This window comes from Zeus faber (assembly GCF_960531495.2).
Source record: "Zeus faber genome assembly, chromosome: 13".
Taxonomy (NCBI): Eukaryota; Metazoa; Chordata; class Actinopteri; order Zeiformes; family Zeidae; genus Zeus; species Zeus faber.
Window position 1 is genome coordinate 7,108,308 of NC_137198.1, and position 15,139 is coordinate 7,123,446.

General features: G+C 44.9%; 1 protein-coding gene across 1 annotated transcript; it reads left to right on the plus strand.

The window, feature by feature from the left end:
* Positions 1–6,232: 6,232 nt before the first annotated feature.
* On the plus strand, positions 6,233–12,260 carry crip1 (cysteine-rich protein 1). The gene is made up of 5 exons (XM_080012369.1): positions 6,233–6,393; positions 9,737–9,831; positions 10,234–10,291; positions 11,775–11,840; positions 12,164–12,260. Exons 1-4 carry the CDS (start codon positions 6,354–6,356, stop codon positions 11,810–11,812), a joined length of 231 nt encoding a protein of 76 aa, XP_079868495.1. The 5' UTR covers positions 6,233–6,353; the 3' UTR covers positions 11,813–11,840; positions 12,164–12,260.
* The last annotated feature ends 2,879 nt before the right edge of the window (positions 12,261–15,139 follow it).

A 15,139-nucleotide genomic window follows, 5' to 3' on the forward strand; every position in this document is an offset into this window, starting at 1 on the left:
TAAGCAGAAATATTGGGGTATTTTGTATTTCCTTTAATTATAAAAAAAAATTTGAATGAGTGATCTTGTATTTATTTTGCACTTTGCCACGTCCCTATACTGTATATGTTCCCTCCTGTTTCATTTGGTCAGGTGTGTTTGGTGTGGCCAGTTGTCTTTATGTTTAAGTTCTTTTGACCTTATTTTTTAGTTCTTATCATAGTTTAATTCATTTCTTTAAAGTTTACCCCTGGAGTCGTTATGCAACCCTCCCCGGTTTATATGTTTTTTTGGTCAATTAATCCTAATTTTGCCTCAATCTACCTGCGGCTCCTGTATCTGGCGGCTCGGTCCCCCACAGTCGCAAAGCAGCAAGCCCCCGAAACGAATCAAATCGCCTCAATGTTCTTCTAATTCCGGTGAAGTTACAACAGATTTTCACTCATTCCTGCTCCAATTGTACACTAATATCGTTCATACACCAACAACAGAATGTCTCAAACGTCCCGGTTCTAATAAGTCCAACCTCAACCATGTCTGCGCGTACTGCGGTTGTCGTGTGCCAGATGCTTTTAGCCTGAAACGCCAAGAAGAGTTGAAATTTAAAAAAAAATGTAATCCGGCGGGCTGGACCCCTCATAATTCAAAAACGATATGCATAATTAGAATTAGGAAGGATTAGAAATACACTCGCACAAAATAAACCGTTTTCAGGGTTTTAAATCCCTTTTTAATAGCGCTCAGATCCTGCCTTTAAATGTCTACGGAGAGGGTGCCGCTCCGCCTTCCCTGGTTCACGTCTTGGAAACCAGCAGCAGACGATGGAAAGGAGGGTTTTTTTTCGGGGGCCTCACACCGTCTAAAAAAACACCTACGTCCTTTCGGGTCCAGATCCGCCCACCGCTACCGCCGCCGCCGCCCTCCTCCACCCTCCTGTCAGAGGCGTGCTACTGATGATCTCCATTCCTGCCGCCGCTTCCTCCCCAAAAAGCCAGACCGTGTTTGGGTCCCCCCCCCCGCTCCCAAGTCCCCGCGCGCAGGCCCCCGGTCCATCACTGCGGCAAATTACAGTGTGTCCAGAAATACAACAAAACTCCCAGAAAATTACCGCCGGTGCTAAATCGGGCGGAGCAACAATTATCCCCTGATCCGCAGGAGTAAATGTATTAGTCTTTTATTTGGAGTAGTGTGTAATCTAATAACAAAACCTCTCCCAGATGCTGTGAGGTTTCTTCAACGTCGTACAGTTCGTGTTCCGTGCAGCAGCCTTCCATCGTCTACAGGAAGGTTTTCCTGAGGTTTGGAAGATGTGAAGCGTCTCAGCTCTTTTTAATTAGTTGTTCCTCATCAACAGGTTCCAGACGATACTTTATCACAGATAATAATAACAGTTGATAGTAAATGACAATAAAATTGATCCGTATCTGTACTTGTCCGCACTTCCATTCTTGATTTAGTTTGTTTAATCTAACATGTGTTTGTTTCAACATCTGTTCCAAATTTAAGTGGGAATTAAGAATACCAAGAATAATGCTAAGATTATTTGGTAAAAAAATCTGTATATATATATATTTTTTTTTGAGGTAACCCCTTTATTAGAAACAAGCATTCAATGTATTTGCTGTATGCATGTGCATACAGGTCCGCCACGCCTTTCGAGGCCACAGCACACTGATCGGACACGCACGATGGCAATATCCAGTCCACCTCATGTCCGAAGGAGCAATCTTGGGAATTCTGGGACTTGCCGTGTAATCCACCGGAAACAGACGGATCTGATGGATTGCCACTTAGGGGAAATTTCATAACTCTGAGTTTTTACATGACAGCAAACATCTCTCGCTCTCTCTCTCTCTCTCTCTCCCTCTCTTGCTCTCTCTCTCTCTCTCTTGCTTTCTCTCTCCCTCTCTTGCTCTCTCTCTCTCTTTCGCTCTCTCTCTCTCTCCCTCGCCCTCTCTCTCTCTCTCTCTCTCTCTCTCTCTCGCTCTCTCTCTCTCTCTCTCTCTCTCTGTGGGGAGCAGAGAATGATCTGGTGTGAACAGAATGGACCTTGTGGAAGAACGTGGGTGCAGAGGGAAAACATGTCTCACTGATGACATGTACTGTAGGACCGGTTGTATCGCCTGCGGCACTGTCAACAGGGAGTGAGGGTAGAGATAGATAGATAGATAGATAGATAGATAGATAGATAGATAGATAGATAGATAGATAGATAGATAGATAGATAGATAGATAGATAGATAGATAGATATCTGGGTCCTGGTCGCAAATGATAAGGATAACAAATGACGCGTAGCTTGTGGAGCTGGTTCTGTCAGACAACCGGACGGCGCAGTTAAGCAGCCAGTCCCTCCCGCTCTACCTGCTTTGCTACGCCCCCTCCACCTCCCCTGCATCCACCTGTTGGGCTCTACTCTTCTATACAATGGGGGAATTCGAGCTCATCACTCCTGTATTTCCAGCTCGCTCTGGATGCCTGCGTTTGCTGTACACCTGGCCGGGAGTGATGAACAGTAAGTTCAAACGATGCAAAATAAATAAAGTTAATTCTAAAGTGAATCTAAGAGATGTCCATGAGAACCCATGCTATAGTCTCTGGAGATCCCCACTAAATAATGAGAAATAGCAGTAAAACTGTCACGACGGGCCAGAAATGGCTATGAGGTCAGCATGCTCATCAGTTGTATTCGATATTATTATTATTATTATTATTATTATTATTATTATTATTATTATTATGTTATTAGATTCAACTAATTGTCATTGCACAGAGTACACGTACTGAGGCAACAAAAAGCATTTCTCTGCATTTTACCATCCCAGTCTTGCCCCCTAACTGCTCGCCGGGCGCCGCTATATGGCAGCCCACGGCTCCTAGATATTAAATATGAACGTACTTCCTGCAAGTAAATGCAGCAAGTAAATTCCTCCAGTAAATACAAAAGACTCAAAGTCATTGGCCTTGATTATCTCTTATCTCTTATCGTGCCTCTTCCATTCTAAATGAAATAAAAAGGCCAAAGGTGTGTGGTTCATCATCGCGCACTCCACGAAGCAGAAGCTCGTGTTTGGTTGCCATGGAGACTTCCTCACGGCGTCGTCCCGTAAGGGGATTGAGTTATTTTGGAAAAAACGAACTGCGTCAACACCAGAGAAGACCGAGCACGTCCCACTGCCGACGGTGAACAATTTGAAAAACGTCTATAACAGGCTCCGAATAGTTTCGAAATTGGTCGAGACCAGACAAGACCAACAAGTCTCATGTCTTTGCACACACACACACACACGCGCGTGCACACGCACACACACACACATGCACGCATCCACACACACAAATACACACGCACACAGGCACACAGTGAGCACACACACACACACACGCGCGCACACACGCACATACACTGGCACGCACACACACACACACACACGCACGCACACACATGCACGCATCCACACACACACGTACACACATACACACATGCACGAATCCACACACACACATACACACACACACATGCACGCATCCACACACACAAATACACACGCACACAGGCACACAGTGAGCACACACACACACACACACACACACACATTAAAACATCACAGGTCGCCCTTTAAACCCTTGGCGTTCAGGGCAGTGGTTGCTTTACAGGCTGCGTTCCATCGATTTCGGGTGTGATCAGATGGTTAATCATTGAATGGAGGGCTGGGCCTTAGACCGGTCCCAGCCCCAGGCCACAGCGACGCGACGACATCACACACATTCAACATGTCCCCAAGGCACAGGAGCTGCAGGACGGGTGAGTCTGGGGCGGTACGGTTGCTAGGTCGCCCGATGAGGTCATCGGCCATTCATGATCATCTTTGTTGAATGGGGAATTGGGGGGGGGGGGTTAAATCAATGTTATGACTTTTAGTAATAATTAAATTAAATTAAATACCATTAAATGGTTGAAAATAAACATTGGTTTCATAGCACAACCTTAAATGCAGTCCAAGCAAAGCTTTAAAAAGACGTAACATTGTCCTTACCCCAAAGAGAATTCAAATAGGTTTTATCCATTCTTTTAATGCTTGCACTAGAAACAGGAAGTTGCCCACTTCACCCCCCCCCCCCCCCCCCCCCCAGGTGACTACATTTAAAAAAAAAAGAGATTGAACCAGGCTGTGCCAAGATCATTAGCTTTTATAAAAGATGGGAGCCAGTATTTTGATAATATCAAACCCAACCCTTTCACACTCACTAGGAAGTACTACTACCCGGAGTACTCCTTCCGGTAACACTGCTGCAGCTGACCATAACCACCCCCAACGGTACTTCAACTCACGCACGAAACCAATGTTTGCGGCAAGGACGTCGACACAAGGAGCCGTGGCGTAGCGGTATTACAATACAAACCAAAACAAGAAAAAATTCAAAATTGTGCTTCAAAAATAGCGACAACGCTGGTGAGCGCCTCTGTCCTGAATGAAAGCCCTTTGTTCTTGCATTATTTACCAGGTGACGGTGGAGCCGTTGAGTCCGTGGATCGGTGTCACGTCTCGCATTTCAGACGGAACGCGCCCGGCAGGAGGGAGTCACCCCCATATATTTAGTACCGAGGATAAACGCGGTAACGTGGCGACCAAAGCAGCTCAGCGGTTCACACTGACGTTTACGGACAAATTCACACTGACATTTTCTTTTGGGAGTGGATTTTTTTTTCCGGAGCGTTAAAACTGTCACAACCGGTCAGCCCACATCCCTGGGTTGAGGAGAAGCCGCAGGGTGAGAAGCGTCTCGCCAATAACGTGGATCAATATTAAATCCCCGGAAGTGAAAGTATGTCTTGGCCTCGGTCGTAACGGCTTCGTCGCATGAAAACCTCTCCCGGTCACGCTCGTTGGGTTACATTTCTGCTTGGCTGACTTTAATTATGTGTTGGGTGATTGTAAAGGTATTTCGTACAACATGGCCGGTATCTGAGCTGAGCTGTGTCATGTTTTTGGAGGCTTTACACCAGCAGCTGGATACGCAGCAGTGATGATGCTCTTTGGAGCAGGGTGTTTCCCAGGAACAGGGCGAGGTGTTGGCCTTGCAGATTTTTTTTTGATAATGTAAGGCACGGGATATACTTCATCAATTTCAAATTTCTCCCAGAATAATTCCCACAAATTAAAAAAAAAGAAATGACCAAAATGTTCTTTCACCGTGGGAATTATTTTAGAATAGAATTGCTCCCAACATCGCATATAAGGCAAGGTAGTGTAATATGAGGTAATATAAGCACTTTGTGGGGACCAAAAATTGGCAGACTAAGCTCTGGCTGAGAAAATTTGACATGAAATAAACAGATGAATAAACAAACAAAAAAAAAAAATAAATAAATAAATAAATAAATGCATTCTTTATTTAATCAACAAACAAACAAACAAAAAAGCAAACAAACAAACAAACAAACAAATAAATAAATAAATAAATAAATGCATTCTTTATTTAATCAACAAACAAACAAACAAATAAGCAAACAAACAAACAAACAAACAAATAAATAAATAAATTCATTCTGTATTTAATCAATAAACAAACAAACAAACAAACAAATAAATAAATAAATAAATAAACAAACAAATAAATTCATTCTTTATTTAATCAATAAACAAACAAACACATTAACAAACAAATAAATAAATAAACAAATAAACAAACAAACAAACAAATAAATAAATAAATAAATAAACAAACAAACAAATAAATTCATTATTTATTTAATCAATAAACAAACAAGCAAACAAATAAATGAATAAACAAACTAATAAATAATTAAATGCATCTTTGGGGGAGAAGTGAAACATAGATATAAAACCTTTATTCATCTCCTTATTTTTTAAATCAAAAAACAAAATCATTTTGCTGCGGACCCCAGTTCGGGGACCCCCTGCGCTAACGAAGTCCCTTTTCGGCTGACGCCTAAAATTTAAATAAAAAAAAATAAAAATAAATAAAAAAGTTCAACTTCTGCGTTTTCTTTTCCTGGAAAGTTGAATGTGGAGCGAGAGCAAAAGCCATCGGAGGCAAATACTGTGACCGCGGTCATTTGAAAAGATGCTTGAGTTGAACAACACGCACACGCACGCAGGCACGCACGCACGCACGCACACACACACGCATGCACGCAGGCAAGCAGGCAGGCACACACAAGCACACACACGCACGCACGCAGGGACGCAGGCAGGCAGGCAGGCACACCGCGCGTCACGCCGCGCCTGAAGCCTCTCCCTTCGCTCGCTGTATAAATGCTGCGGCCGGCGCGCCGCGGCTGGACCGACCTGAGCTCCGCTTCAGGCGTCACTTCACTTCCAGCCGGAGAATAAAACCGAATCAAGGTGCAACGATGCCCAAGTGCCCGAACTGCAACAAGGAGGTTTACTTCGGTAAGGTTCCTCCTTTATCTGGGTGGTTATTTTGGGGGGGGGGGGGGGGGTGTGACGTGTGTTGGCGTGCGGGGTCGTCAATACGCACTTGCGTCCATCTGCTTTTCCTGAGCGAGTCAAAGTGTTGAGAGTGAAGTGATGTGCGTGGGGGCTTGGGTTGGGGGGGGGTGTGACTGACAGGCTTTGCAAAGTCTCTCGACACGAGGGTGGAGCGCGTTTCCTGCTCGATCGAACCCTTCCCCGGTGGTGCATGAAATGCGGCGCTCCAAATCATTGCCACAAACCGTTCTGCTGCACGAAACTTTCGATCTAAAATGTTTCGTCTTCATTTCGTTTCTCTTTGAGATGCTCATGGTGGAGGACGTTCAATAGTCTTTTCATCCACAGTGTCATATTTCTCACGCCATGAATGTGTTATTATTATTATTATTTTTTTAACTTCTACTGTGTTTGATTACCAGTGTGGCCACTAAGAATCTGCTTTGTGGGGGGAGGAAAAAAAAAAAAAAAAGTGGACAAAATCAGATATCACATTGTGTTTTCTGTATCGATACCTCGATGTCGATACTCTGACGATATTTCCTATTTCAGTTCGACTGCTGGTGCTTCCACAGCCTCAATGTGGAGATGATGCCCATTGGTTAGAACATCGAGGAGATATTTAACGACATCACGATGACCACCGGCGATATCGATATCGCGATATCGATATTAGGACAGTTTGTCGCCCGGGCCCTTATTGGACGACCATGATCTCTAGAAGTCCTTCTCTTGGGGATCTTTGGATGGGGGAAAAAAAATTGGGCGGGTTAGGCCGACAGCGCCTCAATTTGGGGAGAAAGAGACGTTTTGTTTTGAGCAGGTGGCGTTTGGTCCAGAGGAGGACAACCTGAACACAACCAGCCTCAGGACCGTCAGTCAGATGGATTGGATCGGTGGCTGGGGAGACATCCTTTCCTTTCTTTCCCTTTCCTTTCCTTTCCTTTCCTTTCCTTTCCGTTCCTTTCCGCACTTTCTTTCTTACTCTCTCTCTCTCTCTCTTTTTTTTTTTTTTTTTCCCCCCATGGATAAACTTTTCCCTCGCAGCCAAAACAAGCAAAGCGTTTTGTTTTTTCCCGTCCTCTGTGTGAAATAGCTCCCGGCGAAAAAGTGAACTGGGAAACCAAGCACTGTTTTTATAACAGGAAATTGATTTAAATGTTATTATTTTTGTTTTGTGACACTTGCATAATACGTGTCGAAAATGTCAATATGATGATGCTGTTTTTGAAAGTTAATAGCGTAAAAGCTGTGCCGACCCTTTTTGGAGGGTCTCCTGAATCCATGAAAGGATTGTCTTAAAGGTTGCATTTCCAGATGTTTATTTTAATGTATCTTTTACCCCCAAGCATATCGAAACAACACATGAACACATAACACATATGAAAGCAAAGTTGCAAGCAAGTTGCTTGCTTATGTGTTATGTGTTGATTTAATGCAATTATTAATAATCCATATTCACCAGTGACAGATTATTATTATGCTGTGCCCTTGACTAGAGACTCGATGAACCAATGCTGAACCCACTTCACCAGCAATGCTTAATCCATCTCTGAAATGAAATGGATGCACTGCAGCAGCCGGTTGGTTTGGGTGGTTTGGGAGGTGGGGATGTGGGGGAGCAGGGTGGTGTTGGCAGATTTTGGGGGTTACTCCCACTTTGGGGGGCGGGGGTGGGGTTTGGTAGCCCCCTATTTATTAAGCTTTTTGAGCCCGACATATATTCCATTACTGGGACTCGAACCTTTCCACTGTAAATCCATCCACTCCTCTGCACCCCCACCTCTCCACCTCTCCATCTCCCCATCCATCTCGGTGTAAACCCAAAAACTCGCACGAAGGCAATCATGCCACCCCCCGCCCCCCGCCCCCGTCCACCACCCCTCTCCAAACAGTGAATAATGGCGGTGGGACGTGTGGATCCCTTCCAGAAGAGACAAGATCTTCTAAGATCTTCGCTTTGAATCAAATCCTAAAAAAAAAAAAAAACCTCCACTGGAGAGAGAGAGAGAGAGAGAGAGAGAGAGAGAGAGAGAGAGAGAGAGAGAGAGAGAGAGAGAGAGAGAGAGAGAGAGAGAGAGAGAGAGAGAGAGAGAGAGAGAGAGAGAGAGAGGCGTCTGCCCGAGGAAGAGCCGTTATGAATTGTTGTGATGTGGGGTATTTGGGACTCTTGGATGGAATTAAAATTTGTTTCTTTTTATAAAGGAGAAAGTTGTTGCATAACATGTTCAAGAATCAGTTTTGGAATGTTGTCAACGGCTCTTCCATGTGGAATGTTTTTTCCATTCTGTGTGTGTGTGTGTGTGTGTGTGTGTGTGTGTGTGTGTGTGTGTGTGTGTGTGTGTGTGTGTGTGTGTGTGTTGGCCAGACTCCATTGTGTTGCTCTCTGCACGACTAGATGCCGAGAGCAGATTATTCTTTCCCCTGCTTATTCTCTCACCAGTAGGAACATCAAACAGTCCCTGCGCTAAAAGAACGTTATTTAATCGTCTCCGACGGTCACTTTATTTTGATTTAATTTAACAAATTATATTAAATTTTATTTCATTTTATTCAAGTTCATTTTACTTCATTCATTTTCTTTTTTTTTTATTTCATGATTTTTATTTTGCCACACTTTTCTAATTCCAGTCACTTGCAGAGTCTCTTCCCATGGGATTACGAATACACTGTACAAGCAGAAATGGTGACGCACATCCGCAATGTAAAGTTCCCCATCCCATAGCGAGATCACCATCCCATAATGATCATGTGATGCTGTCCGTGCTCCTGTGGCGTGCTCTTCGTTCGGGAGTAAACAGCCAATAACTGCTCGGCAGTCGACCGGGGAAGCAGTCCAAACTCCGGTCTCGTAAAAACCCCAAACATCGGCTCGTTATCGGACTTTATGCTGGGGAGGGGGCGGGGCCAAATTCCTTTGGGGATGCTCTGTCCCCATTTAAACCCTGATTAAAAAAAAAAAAACCACACCCGGGCTATTTCCTTCAGCTTATCTGCTCTGACGATAAAGACGGAGAGGGAGAGGGAGAGAGGGAGGGAGGGAGAGAGAGGGAGAGGGAGAGAGGGAGGGAGGGAGAGAGAGGGAGAGAGGGAGAGAGAGAGAGGGAGAGGGAGAGAGAGAGGGAGGGATCCTGCCCTTTTCGCTGGACCCGAGCGTAACACATTAATCCCCCTGATGTGATGACAGCGTCGTGACGTGTCCTGGGCGGTGAGCGGACGCTCCCGACACCTCGGCCGCCGCCTCGTGTGACGGTGTGAGCTGCCACGCCCGTTAATCACTTGTATTGATTTTTTTTTTTCGCAGCTGAGAAGGTGACGTCGCTGGGGAAGGACTGGCACCGGCCCTGTCTCAAGTGCACCAAGTGCTCTAAAACCCTGTCGCCGGGGTCCCACTCCGAGGTGAGGCAACGGGGAGCCGCGACCAGGGTCCCATACCTGTTGTCCTATACACGGGGTCCTATACCAGGAGTCCTATAACAGTTGTCCTATACCAGTGGTCCCATAACAGTGGCCCTTTACCAGGGGTCCTATACCAGTTGTCATATACCAGGGGTCCTATACCAGTGGTCTTATACCAGGAGTCCTATATCAGGAGTACTATACCAGGAGTACTATACCAGGAGTACTATACAAGGGGTCCTATACCAGGGGTCCTATACCAGGAGTCCTTTACCAGGAGTACTATACCAGGAGTACTATTCCAGGAGTACTATACCAGTTTTTGGACATCTGGACCTTTAAGTGTTAATAATAATAATTATTATTGATGTTAATTATAGTCATTCCCTGTGCTTCCTGCAGCATGAGGGCAAGCCGTACTGCAACAAGCCGTGCTACGCTGCTTTGTTCGGACCAGGAGGTGAGTCGATGCATTTAATAGAAGACGTCTGTTTTCAACTAGAGGAGGCGTTCCTGTCTGTTCCCACTGGTTTTCACCGCCCCGCTCGCGATATTGTTTTTCTCCCGCTGTAAACCCTTTTAAAGACGAGTGAATGAACTACCACTGACCTCACACGGCCGTCACCCTAACAATGGAGGTTCAAACTCCATTTAAACGCAGGAACAAACCGAATTTGAACACGGACGGAAGGTTTGAATGTTTGAATTGCCCCCGGACAAACAAACCAAATGGGCGGTGAATTCCTCAAAATGACCAAATCAAATTAAAAAGAATACCGTTGTTCCTGGGTGGGATGATCGTTCGGATTAGCGTTTTTCGACCGTGCGAGCGAGGGAGCTCGCGTGTGAGAGAGAGTCCACATAAAAAAACAAAAACACAATCAATCTTGGTGTTGCAAGATCAAAACAGCAAGGCTGCCCTGATTCATCGGTTCCAGCGGGACACAGCATGCTGGATCGGCTCGACAGCTTCCAGCCCCAACCACAGCCTCAAGAAATGCCCGATACAAGCGGAGGAAAATGACTACATCTGAAATAAAAAACGTTCCATTTGTTTTTGTATTTTTTTGGTGAAGGGGGGAAGAGGGACGCGCAGCGGGGCAGAGATAGCTCCCTCTTGTAAAAGGAAAAAGGAAAACACTCCACTTATTTCACAGGGCAGCCAAAACTTTATGTACCAGCCCAATGTTATTTTTCCAGCCGCAGCGGAGTGGAATGCAAAGAGCAAGATCAGTCACATTCAATATGAACTGTGCCAATGTTTTGGCCTGGGACTTGAATTAAGTCCTCAGTAACAATTTTGACTTTGTGAGTGGAAGGTTCCCTGTTCTGCCCGAGTGACTCCAGACGCCCGGGTCACTGAGCAGAGTTGAATCGTTTGTGAGTCCTGCGTCACTATAAAAATAAGCACAGTCCTATGTGTCTTTTTGTGTGGTTAAACGGAAAGTGGAGTGGTGCTGTGGGATTATTTCATTGTTAAAATTGCGCCGCGGAGGAAAAGAGGTTATGAAACGCGATGTCAGATATTAAATCACAACAGATGCAGTTAAAAAAAAAAAAAAAAAAAAAAGGAGCAGTGGAGGAGGAATGTGACTCGTTGACCCTCATTGAACCAGACGTTGCGTAACTGATCTCGTTCCTCTCAGCTGTTCCAAAGATATTTTGCGTGAGTAAAATGACTGAAATACTGACGGAGGCCTCGGCAATGCGTTGCCATGGTAACGGCTTTTGTTTGGTCCCCGAGGCCCGCTCCAGTCGGGGTCTCTCGGGGTCGTGGCTCTGGGAAACTGCGTCACTCTCCTTTGCTTTGGTTCCATTTGAGGCCAATTTCCGCCAAGGAAAAAAAATAAAATAAAAATGAAACCCGGGGTTTGAATGTCAGTTATGTCATCCTGAATTCTCCCTCTCTCTCTCTTTTTTTTCTCTCCCTCTCTCTTCTTCAGGATTCGGACACGGAGGAACCGAGAGCCACAAATACTAGAAAACCTAGATCCACAGAGGAGCTGCAGGTCTCTCTCTCTCTCTCTCTCTCTCTCTTTATTATCTGATTGCAGTAAAATTTGAATGTTGCTAATATTCCTAAAATATTTCCAGGACAAATAAAGAGCAGGACTCTTAATCAAATAGACCAGTGCTGTTCAACCTCTGTGCCGTGGCCCACTAGTATGCCGTGAAAAAAAAAGAAGTGCATTTCTGCTGAAATGAAAGTGATCTTATGTTGCAAGATCAAAATTGCTCCGTGATACCAGCTCCGTGTTGATCAAAACAAAACAAAGCAAAAAAAAGCGAATTGATCCTTGGAAAATGTTCACTTTTTGCTTTTTGTTTTCAGATTCACGTCCCACATTCAAGTTTGCCTGGAAACATCAACAAAGAAGCCAGAATCCCAAAGTTTTACTCTGAAAGCAACAGTTTTGGGGGGGGGCGGGGGGGGGGGGGTTCGTTTGTTTGTTGGGGTTTTTTGTTTTTTTTTAGGGCATAGAGCATTGTTGGAACCCGCTTTCTATACTCCTGGAAACTTCTGATTAAACTCGTTTTAAAGTTTGCGTCATTTCAATTTTTTTGTGCGCTCCCATTGGAAATACCACGTTTAAATTGGAACTGAACACAGTGAGTTGCATTGTGCGGGCTGCCGCGCATCGTCCCCTCATCCCCAATCCATTTCAATCCATTTGCATCCGAGACACGGTTTTACATTTCTGTCGAGGACAAAAATGCACGTGAACGACAACAACTGAATCAATTTCCACGCCTACAAAAGAGAGTTTAAAATTCCTAAAAATTCCTAACTTGACATCACCCAATACGGTCCATCATGTGAGTTAGCGAGAAGAAGTGCAGTATAATGTGGTTATTTATAATGAATACATGTCGATTTTGGACTAAGTCCAAGTAAAAAGCACTACATTGACACTTCCATTGTGTTTATTCAATTTGGTGGCTCCTTTAAACCAAAGAATAGGGCTGGGAGATACATTTCAATATAATATAATTATTATCATATTGATATGATATCTGCGATTTTGATTATCCTAATACCATGATATAGTTAAATGTTGTATTTAAGGAGCAATACATTAAAGTTATGCAGTTGTGTGGGCTTTCTGTTCAAGCTTCTAATCAAAGGTCAAAACATTGACATTAATAAGGATTGTATAATATTTATTGTGTGAAAATGTTGTATAGAAGCCCCAAAAAAATCGCCACATTATCAATAGCGAGCCTTTCGGCGAAAAATATTGTCATATTAGATTTTTGTCATTGCTCTTAGTATGGACCTTATGATATACCCTTTATTATATTATTATACGTGTCTGGAAGCCTCGCACTGTTGGCGCCTTGTGTATTGAGATGAGACAAGATAAGGTAACATGACGCCTCGAGCGTGAAAATGAAACGGTGCAAAGAAATCTACCAAGATCTCTTCAATGGAGCCTTTGGCTTCCTGCTGGTCAACCACCGCCTCACACACACGCACACACACACACACACACACACACACGCGCACACACAAATGATGTGGGTCACTGACAGTTGCCGCCGTCCGAGCTCCAGCCGTCAGAGGGCGAAGGTTACCACGGTAACAGAAACAAACAACACCCAACAGACATGGTGTGACTCTCGCTCGCCACCTCCCTCTCTTTCTCTCTCCCCCTCTTTCTCTCTCCCCCTCTTTCTCTCTCTCCAACAAAGACCTTCACTGTCACACACACACACACACACACACACACACACACACACAGAGGCATGTTGATCTGATGAAGCTGTGAAGGTTCACATTGAGCGTTGTCCCTACGTCTACATCGACATTTAATATCTGCAACACACACCTGAGCGGTTCCAATAACACAAATATGAGCTTTTGGCATCAAGCTTTGAGTATTTAAAGTGGAAATCCGTCAAATTTGATTGTTAAAAAAAATCCCACATTTGATATTTATCCCACATTTATTCAGCTGGCACATATCAGAAACAGCCATTCAATGTATGCACGTGCTCCTCTATATGCTGCTTCCATAGTTGGTGGCTGGGGAGCACTACGCCCCTTCCCAGCCAAGAATGCAAAAGATTGAAATGAACGGCAGGTTTGATTTGATACGGATGAACATTTAGAAAAAACTGAGATATCCCCGCCACCTCGAGTGAAGGGACCCCCGACAAACCAAATCACAAATCATCAGTTTTGAATGGAATTCTGGGATTTGTAGTGTAATGTAGACACAGACGGTCTCATGGATTACCACTTTAACTTGATTTTGGGATACGTACCAACTGCCTATAACTGCCTTCATACATACAGTGTATCCTGTGTGTGATATACATCTCGCCGTGTCCGCGTCAGCAAATGCCAACAAGCCGTGAAACCTAAATCATGAACCCCTTCACGACTGAAGAGACGTGGATTCAATTGTCTTCTCGTGGAAATAGGCGCAAATCAGTGGGGGGCGACATGCTGCGCCTTTCAGGTTTAATGTCGGCCGAGCAAGAGGCTCTGCTGCCGGTGGCTCCACAACAAGATACGAAAACGAGACAACCGAATTTGAGCCTCAAAGGCGGTTGCCGGAGCCAGGAACGACGCCAGATCCGGGAGGGGGGGGGGTGGGGGGGGGAGCTCCTTCAGCAGAAAAACGAGAAAAAAAAACCCCAAAAAAACCCCGAAGAAACGGTCAGCATGACGGCGCTTCAACCGCTTTCACAAAAGCGGTTGAAGACAGGATATTTCCTCAGTTCCTCTCTGTGAGAAGGACACGCATGTGCAGCGGAGCGACTTATCTCACTTCCTGAAGCGCTAAACTCTGTCAGATGCCGTCGTGGAGAACGAGGTGTTAAAAAAAACAAAAAAAAAACAATGAAATAAAAAAAGCAAGAATGAAAAACTTGGCTTGTTGTTGCACCTGCTCCACAGCACTGCTCCCTGGAACTGGCTGTGGAATGAAACAGGGTGTGAAACGCTGGAACGTGCCTCTAAACGCCCCACGCTCTCTTCACATCTCCATCACATATCACATATCCACAGCTGCAGATACTTTATTTTCTAGCGGAAATAAGGCAGCCGGGCGTTGGAAGGATGGGAGGATGGGAGGATGAGAAGATGAGAGGATGGGAGGATGGGAGGACGAGGGGCTGGGAGGATGGGAGGATGAAAGGATGAGAGGATGAGAGGATGAGAAGATGAGAGGATGGGAGGGTGAGAGGATACGTTGAGAGGATGGGAGGACAGTATGATGGAGGGATGAGAGGATGGGAGGAAGAGAGGATGAGAGGATGAGAAGATGAGAGGATGGGAGGACGAGGGGCTGGGAGGATG